The following is a 16,120-nucleotide window of genomic DNA, read 5'->3' as shown; positions in this document are numbered from 1 at the left end:
CCTGAAAAGCTGCTAATAGTGAATACGTTCCAACGCTTCTGGGAGGGAATTGGGCAATAGTAAAGCTGCACTTGCGCATGTCCTAAGGTAGGCAAGCCCAGGTTGGTGTAGCCCCTGGAGGAACTGGCGACTGTAGGCGTAGAGAAACTATAAGTGGTCTCAAGGGAGACGCCTATTGGGCTGAAAGTAGCAGTGCGCGCGTGCAAGCGCGTGTGTGCTGGCACAGCGCTGCAATAACTTAAGTTCCTGTCGGTTAAGAACAGATAAAGTGTGCTTTATTCTCGCAACGGAGTACCAAACTGCAAAAGTAACGAGAAGAATACAACTAATATTACAGGTTGCGGGGCGGGTGGTGCTGAGGACAAGTTGCAGAAGCGCATTAAGCTGCAGTTTACGGGGAGGTGCGGAATAAAAGAGAGGGGTGGAGGCAGCCGCGCAGGCCTGCACTTTCAACTGTGCTCCAGGACCTGGAGACCGTCCCACCTGCTTGGGTCAGCTTTGGGGCGGAACGGGCGGGGAGCGCGCTGGTGGGCCCTCCGCGGACACGAGCTGCCGGCGAGCCTCTCTCCTGCGCAGGCGCGGCCGTGAGCTCCGCGGCCTGGGGCGGGGCGACCGGGGAGGGGCGGGGCGACCCCGGGCGGGACCTGACGCCGCGGCTCTGCTAGCCTATCCCACCAGGCCTGGACGGAAGGGGTTGGGCGACCCGGAAGGATCCACGCCGCGGCCGCCTGTCTCGCTGGGACAGAAAGACCCACTATCCGGCCGGCCTCCTGCCTGGGCGACTGCGATCAGGATGGGTCGGAAGGTGACTGTGGCCACCTGCGCGCTCAACCAGTGGGCTCTGGACTTCGAGGGCAATTTGCAAAGGATTTTAAAGAGTGAGTCTGGGGGCAGCAGGGGGCGGAGGGGCGAAGGTCCACTCTGGCCAGCCCGGTTTGCTTGTGAGAAACTCCCAGGCGTGGGCGCGGGGACAGATAAGATAGCCTATCTTATAATGTCCATGCCCATGCCGGTAGGTGCTCAGGTCCTCCTTGTGGATGAGGGGGCGGGGGTGGGGTATACAGTGCCTGGGAACGCGTGGAATGGACCCTGGAGAGGGAGACAGATGGGAGGGCTGGGGCGAACCTGTCCTCAGATATCTCTGGGGTCCCGTGTGGCGTGTCTAGAGGTGAGTTGCGCATGCTCGGAGGTGTTTAAGGGGAGAGGGTGCCAAACATTGGCGAGGATGTTGTGAAAGAGAGCCCCAGGATCGGGGGTCTCTGCCTGCAGACCATCTTGACACTGGTCATTGGGAGAAGCCCCCCCAGAGAGGGAAGTGGAATAGGGGTGAGCCCACCAGCTTGGAGACCGGGTGTGGTTGTTCTGTGCGGGGTCACCATATAGTTACCAGTCTCCTTTGAGAGTGAAAGTTTGCACTGTTAACACCTACGCCTATCTGGGGGGCTGCCTGAGCAGCCCTGCAGGTGCGGCCACCTCAGGGCAGGGCTGCCAACAGCAGGAAAAACAGAATGATTCAAGTGAGGGCATCTTATCAGCCATATGCCCTGGACCTTCGTCCTTTTTATTTTCATTTTTAAATTCTTATTTATTTATCTTTTTGTTTGCAATCTTTTTTATTCAACTGTAGTCTGTATATAGTCTCTTTTATACAGTTCACAATGTTGTGTCAGTTTCTGGTGCACAGCGGTCAGTCATACATATACACACATATATTCCTTTTCATATTCTTTTTCATTATAGGTTACTGCAAGATATTGAATATGGCTCCCTGTGCTGTACAGTAGAAACTTGTTGTTTATCTACTTTATATGTAGTAGTACCTGCAAATCTTGAACTCCCAATTTATCCCTTCCCACCCCTTTTCCCCCCTGGTAACCATGTTTGTTCTCCATGTCTGTGAGAGTCTGTTTCTGTTTTGTAAATAAGTTCATTTGTGTCTTTTTTTTTTTTTTTAGATTCCATGTATAAGTGCTATCATATGGTATTTTTCTTTCCCTACTTTCATCTTTTTAATTTTTTCCCATATCAACCTGCTTTCATCTCGTCAGAGCTCAGAGCAAATTTATAGTTGGCGTGAAGAAAGGCGATCCTGGTGGCCAAAGCTGAGTGTCCACTCAGCCAGCCTCCCCTCCCCAGACTGCTGCTACTTATACCCGGAGGCGGATGGTGCCTGCGTCGGTGCCTTCAGGTCCTGTCTCCTTCCTGAATGTGGTCTTCTGTATCTGCTGGTTAATAAACGACCAGGGTGTGACTCCCCAGCCACCTCGCTCCTCCTTGGTGCTAAGGGTCAGCCTTGCAGGCCCTGCCTGTGTCTCATTTCCTGCAGGTGTAGGCAGGGTCTGGGAGATGCCCTCTGGTTTTTTTATGACACCTACGACAACCTCTGGACAAGTTGTAGGTGCTGAAATTGCCCCTCTTTCTCTCTCTCTCTGTACATGTAGGCATTGAAATTGCCAAACACAGAGGAGCAAGATACAGGCTTGGACCAGAGCTGGAAATATGGTGAGACACCGCAGGGTGGGCAGGTCGGGGTGTCTGTACCAGCTCCCCTCGGCCGCTGGTATTTAGAGCTGCAGACGTGCAGGCCCGTTTGGGAGAATGTTGGAAACCCACGGGTGGGCCTGCCTGGCACCCTTGAACAAGAGCAGGCCCAGCAAGGCTGGGTGATCCTAGATTCTGACGTCGAGTAACATGGGGTAGGAGTCACATAGGAACTCAGTGTTACGGAGTCCAAACTCGTTCTGCTCGCCGCACGACAGGCCAATAAATCGGAAGACGAGGTGATACTTTATTCAGAAAGCCAGCAGACCGAGAAGATGGGGAACTAATGTCCTGGAGAACCATCCTCCCCAAGTCAGAATTCAGGCTCCTGTTATACCAAAAAGGGGAAGGTGTGGTTGGTTGTTGCAAACTTCATGGTGTCGGAATCCTCTGTTCTTGCAGCTATCCGCTAGGTCAGGTCATGGCGACCCTGTAAACCTCCAACAGGACGAAAGTTATTCTCTGTTATGCAACTTTTAAATCTCTATATGAATGGAAAAATGTTATACCCTTAAAGGTCAAAGGCTTGAGAATGGGCTCACCTGTCTGTTTCAGGCTCTAGGCAACATTCTTCTATAAAAGGTGCAGAACCAGTGTGACTGAGCCCAGGAGACAGAGCACAGAGTTAGAGCTAAAGGAACAGATCTCATATGGAGTCAGATTTGTTTTTTCCTGTTACAACAGAGGGGCTGACTTTTCCCAGGGCAGGGCTGATTTCAAAGCTGGCTAGACCGCAGGCACGGGCCCATCTGGTATTGCACTGGTGTTTGGTGTCACGTGTGGCCTGGGAGCTACCAGGGAGTGGCATCCCACGAGGCAGGAGTCTGTCCTTGGAGAGGAGAGGACATCCCAGATCTGAATCCTTCACCGGGCATCTCCCCGACTCTGTTCTCATCAGAGAACCAGGCTCTCCCTCTTACCAGAAATAGAGGCCTAGGGCAGTGCCTTTCCAGGCATTAAGGGTGGCAAAGACCAGTTTGGGGGTTTGTGTTCACGGTTGCAGAGTTTGCTCAGCATTTGCAACAGCACTTCCAGGCTGCTGCGTAGCAGGAAGCCAACTTTTGGAAGATTTAAAAGTAGTTTACAAATACTCTCCATTTCATTATTGGGACCCCCGGACTGAGAACTTACTCTCAACAGTCTTCACATTTTATGACCTCATTAAGCATCATATTAGTTTTCTGGGGCTGATCTAACAAAGTCCCACAAACTGGGTGGTTTAAAACAGAAGAAATATTTTCAGGAGGCCAAAAGTCCAAAACCAAGGTGTCGGCCGGGTCCTGCCTCCTCCAGGCTCTCTGGGAGGATCCTCCCTGCCTCTTCCAGCTTCTTATCTTGCGGCCACAGCCTGCCAGCCCCTGCCTCCATGTTCACAAGGCCGTCCCCTCTTCTCCCTGGGTTCTTCTCCTTCTGCCTCGCGTAAGTGACAGGTGACAGTGACACTTGTCATTGGATTTAGGGTCCACCTGGATAATCCAGGGTCATCTCATCTCCAAGTCCTTTACTTAATCACATCTCTAAAGGCAGTTGGCGGGGGGACACCATTCAGGCCACTACAAGCTTGAGGATCTACAGCAAGAAGCTCAGGAGCAGCCGTGTACATGGCGTCTGAGTGGTTGTTAGCGACCCCTGTGCCCAAGGAACGTTTTTCTCTGGGTCCCGCTTTGTTTCTTTTGCATCCCTTTCTCTGTGTGATTTTGGCCACATTAAAGGTTAAGGAAAAAATCCAAGGGTAGGCACTTGGACATGTGAGAGAAATTCTCATAGTAACTTAAAACGATGGAAAATGGAGAGGGCCCAGTGTTTCTTAATATCCAATAAAATGCATGGTTTTTTTTTCCAGCAGTGATTCTAACTCTGGCTGCACGACAGAATCTCCTGGGAGGCTTTAAAAAGATACCAGTGCCGGGTTGCACCCCTGCACGTTCTGACCCCCTTGGCCCCCAGAGCCCTGCCCCGGCCCCATCCCCCGGCTCACCTGGGGTGTCTCGGGGCTCACCTGCCTGCTCCTCCCTCTACAGCGGCTACGGATGTTGGGATCATTATCACGAGTCGGACACCCTCCTGCATTCGCTCCAGGTCCTGGCTGCCCTTCTGGAATCTCCCGTCACTCAGGACATCATCTGCGACGTGGGAATGTAAGTGCCGACGGGGCGTGCGGAAAGGCGGTCTCGGAAAGGGGGCAGTTCAAGGAGATGGTGCGTCCAGTGCCGTCCTGTCGTCGGGGGTGTGGAATCTGCACATTTCACAGATGCAAAAGGCCTGGTGTAGGGGCGTGGGGCTTGCTCCCTCCCTAGCGCCACAGACGCCTACTTCCCCCCAGTGGAGGAAGTTTTTTGTAAGTTCTTCCAGGAGCTACTGTGCACGTGGGAACGTGCTTTGTACAAGTGGGAGCACGGTGTCCCCGTCACACACACAGCACATTCTTTACTTAATGGTTAGTTGTGGGGGGATTCCACGTCACCCCCCGCCGACAGGCTGGTGTGGGTACGTGGGTGTGGGCTCCCAGGGGTAGTGCGCATGGGTAGGTTCCTCAAGTGTAGATGTATCTGGTGTGGGGCCTGCAGGTCTAGGTGTGGTGGTGCAGGTCCGTGCAGTGCGGGCACATAGGTGTAGGTGCAGGCGGTGTAGGTCCACGTGGCATTGGTCCTATAGATGCAGATTCTGGAAGTTGGATGCATGTGGAGGGAGTCCCGTAGGTGCAGGTCTGCATGGTCTGCGAGCACACCTCGGAGACCTCGCAGGTTTGATTCCAGACGCTGCAGTCGAGTGAATATAGCAATAGAGCAAGTTGCACGACTTTGTTTCCCAGTGTGTATAAAAGTTGTGTTCACGTTATACTGGAGTCTATTAAGTATGCAATAGTACTGTCTAAAAATATGCACATATACCTTCCTTTTAAAATGTTTTATTGGTGAAAAGTGCTAACCATCATCTGAACCTTCAGTGCATTGTAATCTTTATGCTGGGAGGGTTTGAAATATTGTGGGGATTTCCAGAATGTGTCGCAGAGACAGGAAGTGAGCAAAAGCTGTTGGGAAAACGGCTCCCAGAGACTTGCTCAAGACAGGGTTGCCACAGACCTTCAAGATGGAAAAACACGCAGTGACTGCTAAGCTCAGTGAAGCAGAGCACAGCAGGACAAGGTCTGCCTGTGGGTCCAGACGGCGCGCTTCCCCTGGGACTGCCCCCGTGTGTGTGTGCGCGCCCCGTGTGACCAGAGCCACCGCTGGTCGTCCTGTTGTCTGTGTCTGCGTCCTCAGTTTGGAGTGCGTGTGTGAGCGCAGCCGTGTTTGCTCTTCCCCAGCGTCCGCCCTGCATGTGTTCTGCACTGCACGCCCACCGGCTGTGACACCTGCGCGGTGGGGCCTCTTTTAAGCAGTGAATAGACGGGATGGTTAATCCAGTTTGTTCAATTACATATGTATATAATTATATATGTTAGTATAGGTAATATTAATATATTAAAATTAATGTAGTATATAATAAAATTATATAACATTTATATAATTCTATTGATATAATATATTGATGTATTAACATTAATATAATATATACTTAATAATTATATTAATATAATTATCTGATTTAATAGTTTTATTACTATATTAGTATATAATATAATTAGATATTACTAATTAATATAATTTATTATGTATTAGTATTAATATAAGAAAATATACTGCTAGAATAACAATTTGCATATTATATATGTTTACATATACATTTAATATGCATATAACACATATATATAATTCTTGATATGCAGACTGCATTTGTTTCCTGTTGTGTTGCCGGGACAGATTGCCACAAATGCAAAACACAGAACCACGCACATTTTCTGTCTCGTGGTTCTGGAGATCCAAAGTCTGAAATGGGGCAGCAGCGTGGCTGCTTCTGGAGGCTCCTGGGAGAGGATCCGTTTCCTCACCTTCCCCAGCGTCGAGGGGCCGCCCACGTCCCCTGGCTCGGGCCCCCTCCCTCCATCTTCAGAGCGGGAGATGCTGCCACTCCGGCCCCGCCTGAGTCGCCACGTCTCCCCTCTGACTGCCCCGCCTCCCTGTGTGAAGACCCCTGTGGTTATGCTGGGGCCCGGGGAGCCCAGGACGGCCGCCTCGGCTCAGGAGCCGTAACTTGGTTGTCATGCTGCCGAGGTCCCTTTGCCTCGTGAGGTGACATGCTCACAGGTTCCGGGAATTGGGACGGGCCATCATTTAGGGGGACTTTACGCAGCCCACAACACGGGCTGAGTAAAATTCTTGCCACTTTAGTATGTTCCCTAGTCGCCGTGGTTTCTCTCCCTTGTTTCCCTTTGCCTTTGGTTTGTTTACTTTGGGCCGCTTCCCGCCGTGGGCCTTAAATTTATAATCCTCTTTTTATTTTTCTACTTTTTACCCTTAAAATGTTAGCAATCGTATTTAAAGATATTTTTCCCTTGAAATCTGGTATTTATGTGGATCTGTCAGCTCCACTGAACAAAACAACAGCGACACCCCAATGTCTCTGGTATTTGCCACCTTGAATTGTCTTTCCAAACTGCGCTCCAGGAAAAAGGGATCGAGCCTCGTTCCAGCCCTCTGTGGTCGGACGCCTGTCATCCCTGGTGCCGATCACAAGCGGCTCCAAATAAAGGAACCTTTAAAAAGCAAAATAAAGAGAAAACTTAGAATGATCGACAATTTTTTTAAAAAAACTATCTTACTTATTTGCTTTCATGATGTATGAAGTTGAACCTTTTTTTGTTTGTTTTTTGGCCATTTGTGACACTGTCTTCTCTTTTGCCTAAAATTGAAGTGTTTGCATCCAATTTATTTTAAGAGTTCTCGATATATGAAAGATACCAGCCCGTTCCCACGTAAGATAAAAATACAGCTCCTTTTATGTCATTTGCTGTTTAGTTTTATGTTTTAAGCCTTCCACTTTTCTTGTCGTGCTTTTTGTGTCTTGGTTTGGTTCGAGAGGCTTACTCCAGTTGGAATTCAGATATTCACTGTGGGACTTGATTTCATTAAAAAATATAAGTTAACCTCCCGCTCTGAACACATCTTTGTGCAAATGTGAACACAGACGGTTTGTGGTTTGACCCGGGGAGGAGTGGAAACCGTGATGGTGGAGTATGTCCTGGTGGCATCCGTGTGCCGTGGCCGTGCCGGGGGCTCCCCGCCAGTGACCTGCGCTTCAATCCTGGCTGGGAAAAGGGAGCAAGGGCAGCGTGGCTCAGCCAGTGCAGGGCGGGCTGGGGGCCGGCCGCCCACCCTGACGGCCCGCGCCGTTGCTGGCCTGTGTCGCTCCCTCCCGCGCCGCTGCCTCGTGAGCTCACGGCCCGGCAGCCGTTCACTGGCCCCGTTGGCTTTCCTCTGACAGTCCAGCCTCGCAGGTGCTCCTTACGGCCGTGCTCCCCTGGTGCCTGCTGCCTTCCGCCCTGAGCTCCTGTGCCCTCGCCCTGGGCTGGGCCCCTCTGCCTGGGCTCTGCCCACCTCGGCCCAGCTCTGTCCCGGCAGCAGCCAGCAGAGCGCCCCGGCCTCCGGAGCGCCGGCCCACTCCCCTGCACAGGGGGAAGGTGCCAGGTGGTCAGGGAGGAGACCTGAAGCACAATGTCTGTCCTGAGAGGGGTCCAGAGAGAGTGGGGAACAGATCTGTTCACCCCCGAACCCCCGCCCCTGTGCGGGTCCAGCAGCGCCCGCCGCCTGCGCTCCAGGGCCCCCGGGTCAGGAGAGGTGCTGCGAGGGAGAACAGGGACGGCGCGGGGACTTGTGCCTGACGCCGGCGGGGGGCGGAGGAGGGTGGCAGCAGGGATGCAGGATCCAGGAGGGGAGGAAGAGCCCTGAGCGGGAAGGACTTTGTGCTCAGTAGAAGACTGTCCTGTTTTAGAGCCTGTGCCACGGGAGGAAGCCTTGGGTTCGCTGTTAACTCTGGTTTGAGAATGCCACTGAGGAGCCTCCCAGTTCTCGTAGAGGACCTGGAGAAGCTTCACGCTGAAGCAGATGTGGGGCTCTGCTCTTTGCAGACAAGCGTGTATGTCCCCTCTCTCCACAGGCCCGTGATGCACCGAAATGTCCGCTACAACTGCAGGGTGATATTTCTCAACAGGTGGGTGGCCGCCGGGAGCAGAGACCCGCCTGCCCCTCCTGGGCTCAGGGCATCATCCATGGGGGCCGTGTGCTGGGGGGCGGCTTCTAGAAGCACCTTAGTGGGGGCTGGAGTACCAGGCAGGCGACTGAAGTTCACCGCTTCTCCGGATCTCTGCCACCACTGACACCTTCAGGTCTTAGAAAGAGAGAGACCGCAGGGTGGGGTTTGGGGACGTGGGGCCCTGTTATCTGGAAGTCAGTCCAGGGAGGGCGGCCTCGTGCTGTCCCCTTGCAGACCCCGGGCATCAGCTGCCCGCAGCGCACGCCTGCTGGGTCTGCACTGCCCTGAGTGTCCGGGTGCGTGGACCCCTGGCTGCTCCTAGTTCTGGGGCATGTTCGTCTCAGGAGTGGCCTCGTTCCCCTGCCTGTAGGAGGATCCTGCTCATCAGACCCAAGATGGCCCTGGCCAACGAAGGCAACTACAGGGAGCTGCGCTGGTTTACCCCCTGGTCCAGGAGTCGGTGAGTGGCTACCCTGGTTTGTGACCGCCTCTTGGATGTTTCCGAAGCATCTTCCTGTGCACAGCCTCGGTGCAGGTCGTGGGGGAGAAGCACAAGAATTCAGGGCAGAGTCCCCGCCCCCATCCCTGTCACTTACGTGATATGTCTGTTTGGATGCTGCTGATTAATTTATAGCCAGTTTATCACAGACCGCATAAAACTCTCCACATCCATCACCGGTCGTCAGCATTTTACATCTGGTTCTGTGTGTCAGGGCTTCTCAGCTCCAGCCCTGTCGCTTTGGGACTGGATCGTGCTTTCTTGGGTGGGGGGCAGTCCTGTGCATGGAAAGGTGTCTGGCAGCACCCCTGGCCTCCGCTTGGTAGATCCATCCATTTGTGACATTTTAAAATGTTTCCAACTTTGCCACATGTCCCTTGGGGACAAAATCATCCCCAGTTGAGACCCCCTGCCCAGTATCCTTCTTACAACTGCTTCTGTTTATTTCTTGCTGCCGCTGGCGCAGATGGAATCTTTAACATGATGGCTTCAAGTGGGTAATATTTCTGTGTGTAGAAGCCTTGGGATTCTGTGTGTTGCCTCCTGTAATTGGCCCCTTACTGCGTTCTCTGCGTGGGGCTGCTCACTAGTCTATTGAATTCTTTAGGTTTTTTTTTCAAGTAGAAATGATGTCACGTACAAGTACTACGTTTGCTTCTTTCTAATATTCCCATCTCTCATTTTGTTTTCAAAACAGCTTTTCTTTGCCAGCATCTCTAGAACAATATTCTACCTCATTTCTAGAACAAATGTCTTGGACACCAGACATTTCTGTCTTTTTCTCGACTTGACTTGGAAAATTATTTCTATTCTGCATTTGGTTTCAGATTTACATCCAACTCTGGTTATTTTTACTTTGAAGCTTTAAAATTAATTGAGAATGGATGTTGCATTTATCCTGTCTTCTAAGCATATGTTGAGGTGAGCATGGAGGAAGTCTGTGTCTGAATAAACTCCAAGCGGACGTGGTATATTAACCTTTCTTTCTGTTTGCTAGCATCTCTTCAGGATTTCCCTCTGTTTTCTAGAGTTAGATGCCAGTATTACGTTAGTTAAAAATAATTTTTAAAAAAACTTTTTTCTGTACTCTGAATGCTTTAAATATTGTAGGAGTGACAGTGTTATTTAATAGTATGGCTGAGATTCTCTTTACAATTAGGAATGTTGTACCAAATAGCGTTTACTTTTGCATCTTTTTATCGAGGTATAAATAACATGCAACAAACTACGCAGATTTTCGTTGCTTTCTGTTTGACAGTTGTGTGCATTCGTGCAGTCACGCCCTAAAGAAGACAGAGCCGTTTCCGTGGCAACTCCTGCCCCTCTCTCTCCAGACGACCCCCCAGGTCACTTTGTCCCTTCTTAGATTTCACACAGATGGAGTCACACCTGGTACGTTCTTTTGTAACCAGTTTCTTCCGCTTAACGTGACGCTTTTGAGGCTCATCCGATGGCTTATTCCTTTTACATGGTGCAGACAGCTTGTTGTTTTATATAATAATACGGTCTTAGGAGTCATAAATAATTCCAGAAGCTTGGTGACAAAAGCCAAATACACAAACCACTCCCCCGGCTCTGTCCCGTCTCTGAGCCCTGCTCCCCGAGCTGTTCTTTCCGTTTTCCATTTTCCTCCTTTCTACCGTAACCTCTGGGTTTTGCCTCGGTGTTTCTTTTCTTTCTTTCTTTTTTTAACCCTCCTGTCCAGATCTCTCTGGACTCCCGTTTGAGATGAGTAAAAGTGCCATCTGCAGATTCCTAGCAGAAGGAGGCGTGCTGCCTGGCCAAACGCAGGAACTCTGTGGGGTGTGCCACAGGGGCCGGAACCACCCTCTTTCTCCTGTGCTTTGACAGTTCGTGGACCGGGGCCAGGGCTGGCCGGGCATACGGGGACAAGTGGCAGGTGATGGAGTCGGGAGAACAAGAGCAGGGGCACCAGGCTAGTCTGCTGAGGTCCAGCAGGGTGAAGGACCTCGGGCTGCCCTGGGGTGCCCAGGGCCCCCAGTGGCTGTAGGAGTGGGGACTCAGGGGGTCAAGCTGACCCAAGTTCAGTACAGATTGTTCCGATTGCTGTTGGAGAACGGGCTCTTGCCTTGCGCAGAAAGAATTCAAGAGTGAGGCAGAGTAAGGTGAAAGCAAGCTTATTTAGAGAGAGGCACGCTCCACGGACAGAGTGCAGCAGAGAAGGTGACCGGCCTCGGTGTCTCTGAGCGACGTGCAGACGCTGCCCGTCTGTGGTCCCTGCTCTGGGAGAACAGGGCAAGCGCACATACGGCCTCACCCTTAGACTCTCTGCACCCCCTCTTCCTAATACGGACATTTCGCAGTTTTATGGTTAAGTTTGTTAAAAAACAAAAATTCACCCGAGTGAAGCTGATGATCTGATTGGCTTTACTTGATGATTCAGGAGCTGGGCAGCGTCATGTCTGGTAAACAAGGGCGTCCGAGGGCCTGTACAAGACGGAAGGTTCTTCTGGGCAGAAGTGGGGCAGGACAAGAAGACATGAGCAGAGATAAGGAAGGCTGGTTCAAGCCAGGTCTTCCTTCCTGGGGAGGCGGCGGCAGGGTCTGTAGCACACAGGTGACTCCCTAGAGTGGTCAGAGTTCTCAGAGGGGATCAAACTGCAGCGAAGTCTTGGTTTGCAGTCTTGGGGGCAGGGGACTCTGTGTGGGTCTCGCTGTTTCTTTCTTCCTTTTTTTAAAAAATTTTTATATTTAGTTTATTCTGACCGGTCGCAGCTCAGCGCTTCACGACCGGCCAACGCATCAGTTCACAGCTGAGCTGCAGGCTGTGTCTGAGCCCCTGTATCTCCCCGCATTCCTCTGCCAGGAGTCCACCGGCGTCCAGTTCCTTCCATCTCTGTTCTCTGCTCTGACTCACCCCAGACTCCAGACGGGCGCTTCCTGCCCCCCAGGCTGGCTGCACAGCCGGCACCCCCTCCCCATCACAGTCCTCTGGGACTTCTCTTCCCACCCTCCAGGCTTTGATCGGCTCCTGGGCAACTGTCTTCTCCAGCCTGTTGCTCATTTGCTGGAGCACAGCAACCAGTACCGTTCTGTGACTCTGCCATCACCAGGCAGTTAGTTAACTGAGTTCTGACACTGTCTCCCTGGAGGCAGCATCAAACCCCACAGGCTCAGGGCTCAGCCCCACAGAATGCCCCCCAGGAGCCCCGCCCAACTTCAGGCGTCAGTCACAAGTCTGTTACCGAACCAGGTCCGCTTGCCTGAGGTGCAGCAAACCAAGGGCCGAGGCACTGAGGTTTGCAGCTGTGTGGTCAGGCCCCCAGGATGGCCGCTCTCGTGCTCTCTGCACATCCGCTGCTCCAGCAGTCCCTCCTCACCTACAGCCACTCGCCTGACTGCCCTTCCCTCCTAACCACAGAGCCTAGCCAGTCAGTGCCTGCGTGCCCGCCCCAGCCCCCGCCCGCGCCTGTTCAAATCTTCAGATGCGAGCTGTCTCCACGTGCCGGTTTATCGCAGGGGCGGTAGGGGACACGCCCCTCTGCTGGTTTCCCTGATAACTGATGAGGCAGCCTCCTCATTCTTGTAAAACGACTGGGCTGCATGAAGCTGGGAATCTATGCTGTTAAAGAGGGGAAAAAAGAAAGAAAACATTGCTAAACCGAGTTTAATCAGTGGAGGCAGTTTACAGGCAGAGGGGTCTAACGAGCCGTCCCTCAGTCTGTTCCTCTGCGAGACCAGCTCAGGGATTCCTGTTGGCCGCCAGTGTCTCTTAACTCCGGGGGGCTCAGTTCCGGTCCCCCATCTTTGGATCGTTCCTCAGTCTTGAAGATGGGGGTCGGTGACCACTCTGGCCACTTCCTGCTGAAGACGGGTGGAGGCCTAACAAGAGGCTGAGCAATGAAACTGCTTCAGATTTGACTGCAAATCCTCACAAATCCCAGGATGAGGCCAAGGCTTTGGGCTTGAGGACGCGAGGCAAACAGCAAGTTGAGAGTTGTGACGAAAGGGGGCGTAAAGGGCGGCACACACAACACCGGCACCTGGTCTAAGCAGCCCTCAGATGCAGGCCGGCTGCTGCCGGGACCCACGAGAAGGTGCTTCCTGAGAGATCGAATCCAGGTTCTTCTCGTGAGGACTTTTTTTGGTGCCAAGTTGCCTTTTGTTCAGTTTTATCTAAACAGGTGTTAGCTTCTCCTGTGCCGCTGATACCTGCGGAACAGGGGCTGTCGGCCACTACGCAGCACCTCCTTCTTTTGCTGAGCTGTGACCCAAAGCAATCTTACCGTCTAGCGGTCTCTTCTGGCCAGAGAGGCGGCAGCCTCCGCAGGGAGGCTGCGGCTCGGGCTGCCTCCTTCCCTGCTGCTCCTCAAGTAAAGGAAAGATTCGCAGTTGCAGGAGGGACCTCGGGCACATGAGGCTGCGGCTGGCAGCTGGCAGGTACTGTTTTGGGAACAGCTGTGGTGTCCTTGAGTCTGATACCGTCCGGAAGGTTCAAGTCCTCAGTGAGGCCGGAGCCACAGCCCAGTGGCTGCCCGGCTGTTTCGGATGGCCGCACCACAGCTAGTCTAGTTTCAGTTTTAAATGCATTCTTGCGTTGGTTTCTGTTGTCTCTAACTGTGAGTACACATCTCAGGTTCACTTTTTTCTTGTTTCTAATGTTGAAATGTTAAATTCTTTCAGGCCTTCACTCCCTTGATTTTGCCTGTAGAAGGGGTGGCAGGAGACACTGAGCTCGAGCAACCAGAGGCTTTCGTTTTGGTATAATTAATTTTTTAAAAAACAGATTTTTTCCCCTTTGGGAGCTGTGCCAAAATGGCAACAATAAAGTGGCCCTGTGGCTGTGCCCTGCTTTGGTGACGGGCCCATCACGGTTTCAAGGTGCTCTTCCAGGCCCTTGTAGGAGACCAGAAAAAAAGGCCCAGTTCTTGACTGCAGAGAATCTAAGAATCAGGTTAATTTCTTTAAGTCTTAGGTGGATGCCCCAAGTCTGAGTGTGGTAAGACGGGAGGTGCGGGGTCGGGGGGGTCCTGCATCTCCCAGGGGGTGGGTAGAGAAGACAGCCGTCGGCATGGCCAGAAATGGCTTCTCAGCAGGACTGCGCTGCTGGGGCTGCTCCAGAGGATGTTTGCTGGGGAGGAAGGACATGTGATCAGAGACCTCGCGAGCTGTGCAGAGCCAGGGAGGTGCAGGTGCGGAGGCAGCTGGACGGATGCGCCGGGCCGGCCCGAGGCCAGCCTGGAATGACTCACTGCTGCTGGGGGGTTGGTCCTTGATACTTCGGCTCTCTCCTGAACTGTGCGACCCTCATGAGCCGTCCGCTAGGTTCAGTGGCTTCGGAGCAGAGAGTGGGGAGGGTGGGGGTCCCCGATGGGCTTGCCTTCATCTGGTCCTCAGTGCATCTCTGCACTCAGTGAGGGAGATGGTGAGGATGAAGGGAGAAACCTTTGGCAGCTCTTCCCTTTAAAATGAGTTTTGAGAGGGCGGGTACAGCTCAGTGGTAGAGCACATGCTTAGCATGCACGAGGTCCTGGGTTCAATCCCCGGTATCTCCTCTAAAAATAAATAAATAAACCTTTTTGCTTCCCCTCCAAAATAATTTTTTTAAACGAATTTTGAGGCAGCAACATCGTCATCTGCACACCGGCAGGTGGTGAGCTGCATGCTCACTGTGCGGTGCCGAGGCAGCTCTGGGGGCAGAGGGGTCCGCGGCTGCTATTCCCTTCGCTAGTGAGGGAGGAACAGCGTCAGCCTCCCAGTTTCTCAGCTTTTAAAATTTACTTAAGTGAAAACCGCTGAAATCATCCAGAAGTGCAGCACCATGGGGTGCCTTGTACCAAAGTTGTGTGTGGAACTCTTGTCCGTCTTGTACAACTTGGAACCTCGTTTCTATGATTTCAGGGATGAAACAGGTTTGTCGTATGTCGGGGTAATGCGGTGTGGTCTTTCTGGTCAGGGGCTCTGGTCAGGAAGTCCACCTGGACTTCTCCATGGGGAAATAGCTTCCTTTCAGATCATCCCGGGACCGCTGTCCATCAGGGTTGGGGGGTGCGCACCGCGCGTCTCAGTGTCTCGTGGCGGGCTGCCCAGCTTCCCGCCGCATCTCCTTACACTTCCCTTTCATCCGAAGCTGGTAGTTACGGCCCGTGTGACTGTGTGCCTGTCCCTTTGCCGACTCACCCGTTCCAAGCTCTCTGCTTGATTTTGGCTTTCCACCCGGACGCCGTCCTGCGTGCTTTCCAACACGGCCCTCCTCAGACCTGCGGTGGTTTCCTTTCCAGGCAAACAGAGGAGTATTTCCTCCCCCGGATGATACAGGAGCTGACAAAGCAGGTGAGTCTCCATCAGTTTATCACCCTGTTGCTCTGAGCCCTGGTCTTCTCCCAGGAAGATGGGCTCAGGATTCCGGCCCTGCCCACGTGGCCAGGTTTGCCAGGCGCCCACAACAGCCGGCGTGGGGTCCCGTGTGAGGGCTGTGTCTGGCAGAGGCATCAGAACACGAAATGCCGGGCTGACACCTCGGTCCTTGCCCTTGGTGATGAGCAGTTGAGCTCACACATGTCGGGGAACCTGACCAAGAACTCTGGGATGCGGTACAGAATGATGCTCCTGGGGTGGCTTCTTGGCTGAGTGAAGCAGCAGCACGAGTGAGGCTCTGTCCCCGAGAGCGGCGGCCCTGCCCTGCGAGCTCCCGTCACCTGTGGGTGGTGAACGGGCTCTTGGAGACACGTGCGCCTGCGTTCTGCTTCCAGCCCTGTTTCTAGGGTGCTGGTGGCCTGTCAGCTCCTGTGAGCTTTGGAGGGCCCGGCTGGGTTGTTTCTGACACAGGACGGGCCCTTCGGGAGCACACATGCTGTAAGAAGAGCGTCAGGGAGGTCGCTGCTGTGTGGATGCCCACCTGTGCTCCCGGGAACTGCAGGAACCAAGTCATAGTCAGTCATGGCCACAGTCAGGCTCAGAGCCTGGCTTCCGGTTCATGAGTGGTGT

At 52.9% G+C, this 16,120-nt stretch overlaps 1 protein-coding gene across 8 annotated transcripts in view; it reads left to right on the top strand.

The window, feature by feature from the left end:
• The first annotated feature begins 676 nt into the window (after positions 1 to 676).
• NADSYN1 (NAD synthetase 1) overlaps positions 677 to 16,120 on the top strand; it is a 31,077-nt gene continuing 15,633 nt past the window's right edge. For 2 of the 8 annotated variants that reach the window (XR_006725487.2, XM_010956799.3), the window contains exons 1-6: positions 678 to 878; positions 2,442 to 2,502; positions 4,563 to 4,679; positions 8,578 to 8,631; positions 9,044 to 9,133; positions 15,415 to 15,466. Coding sequence is in view for 5 of the 8 variants with exons in the window: in XM_010956799.3 (XP_010955101.2) it covers positions 794 to 878; positions 2,442 to 2,502; positions 4,563 to 4,679; positions 8,578 to 8,631; positions 9,044 to 9,133; positions 15,415 to 15,466 (459 nt within the window). In the remaining 3 variants the exon portion in view is untranslated. Of the gene's footprint in view, positions 879 to 2,048; positions 2,189 to 2,441; positions 2,503 to 4,562; positions 4,680 to 8,577; positions 8,632 to 9,043; positions 9,134 to 15,414; positions 15,467 to 16,120 lie in introns of all 8 variants that reach the window. The other 6 variants (XR_006725486.2, XM_045517970.2, XM_045517968.2 and 3 more) reach the window with 5 other exon arrangements.

This window comes from Camelus bactrianus, chromosome 10, assembly GCF_048773025.1.
Source record: "Camelus bactrianus isolate YW-2024 breed Bactrian camel chromosome 10, ASM4877302v1, whole genome shotgun sequence".
NCBI classification, from domain to species: Eukaryota; Metazoa; Chordata; class Mammalia; order Artiodactyla; family Camelidae; genus Camelus; species Camelus bactrianus.
Note: the sequence above shows the minus strand (reverse complement) of the source record. Positions and strands in the feature narration are given on the sequence as shown.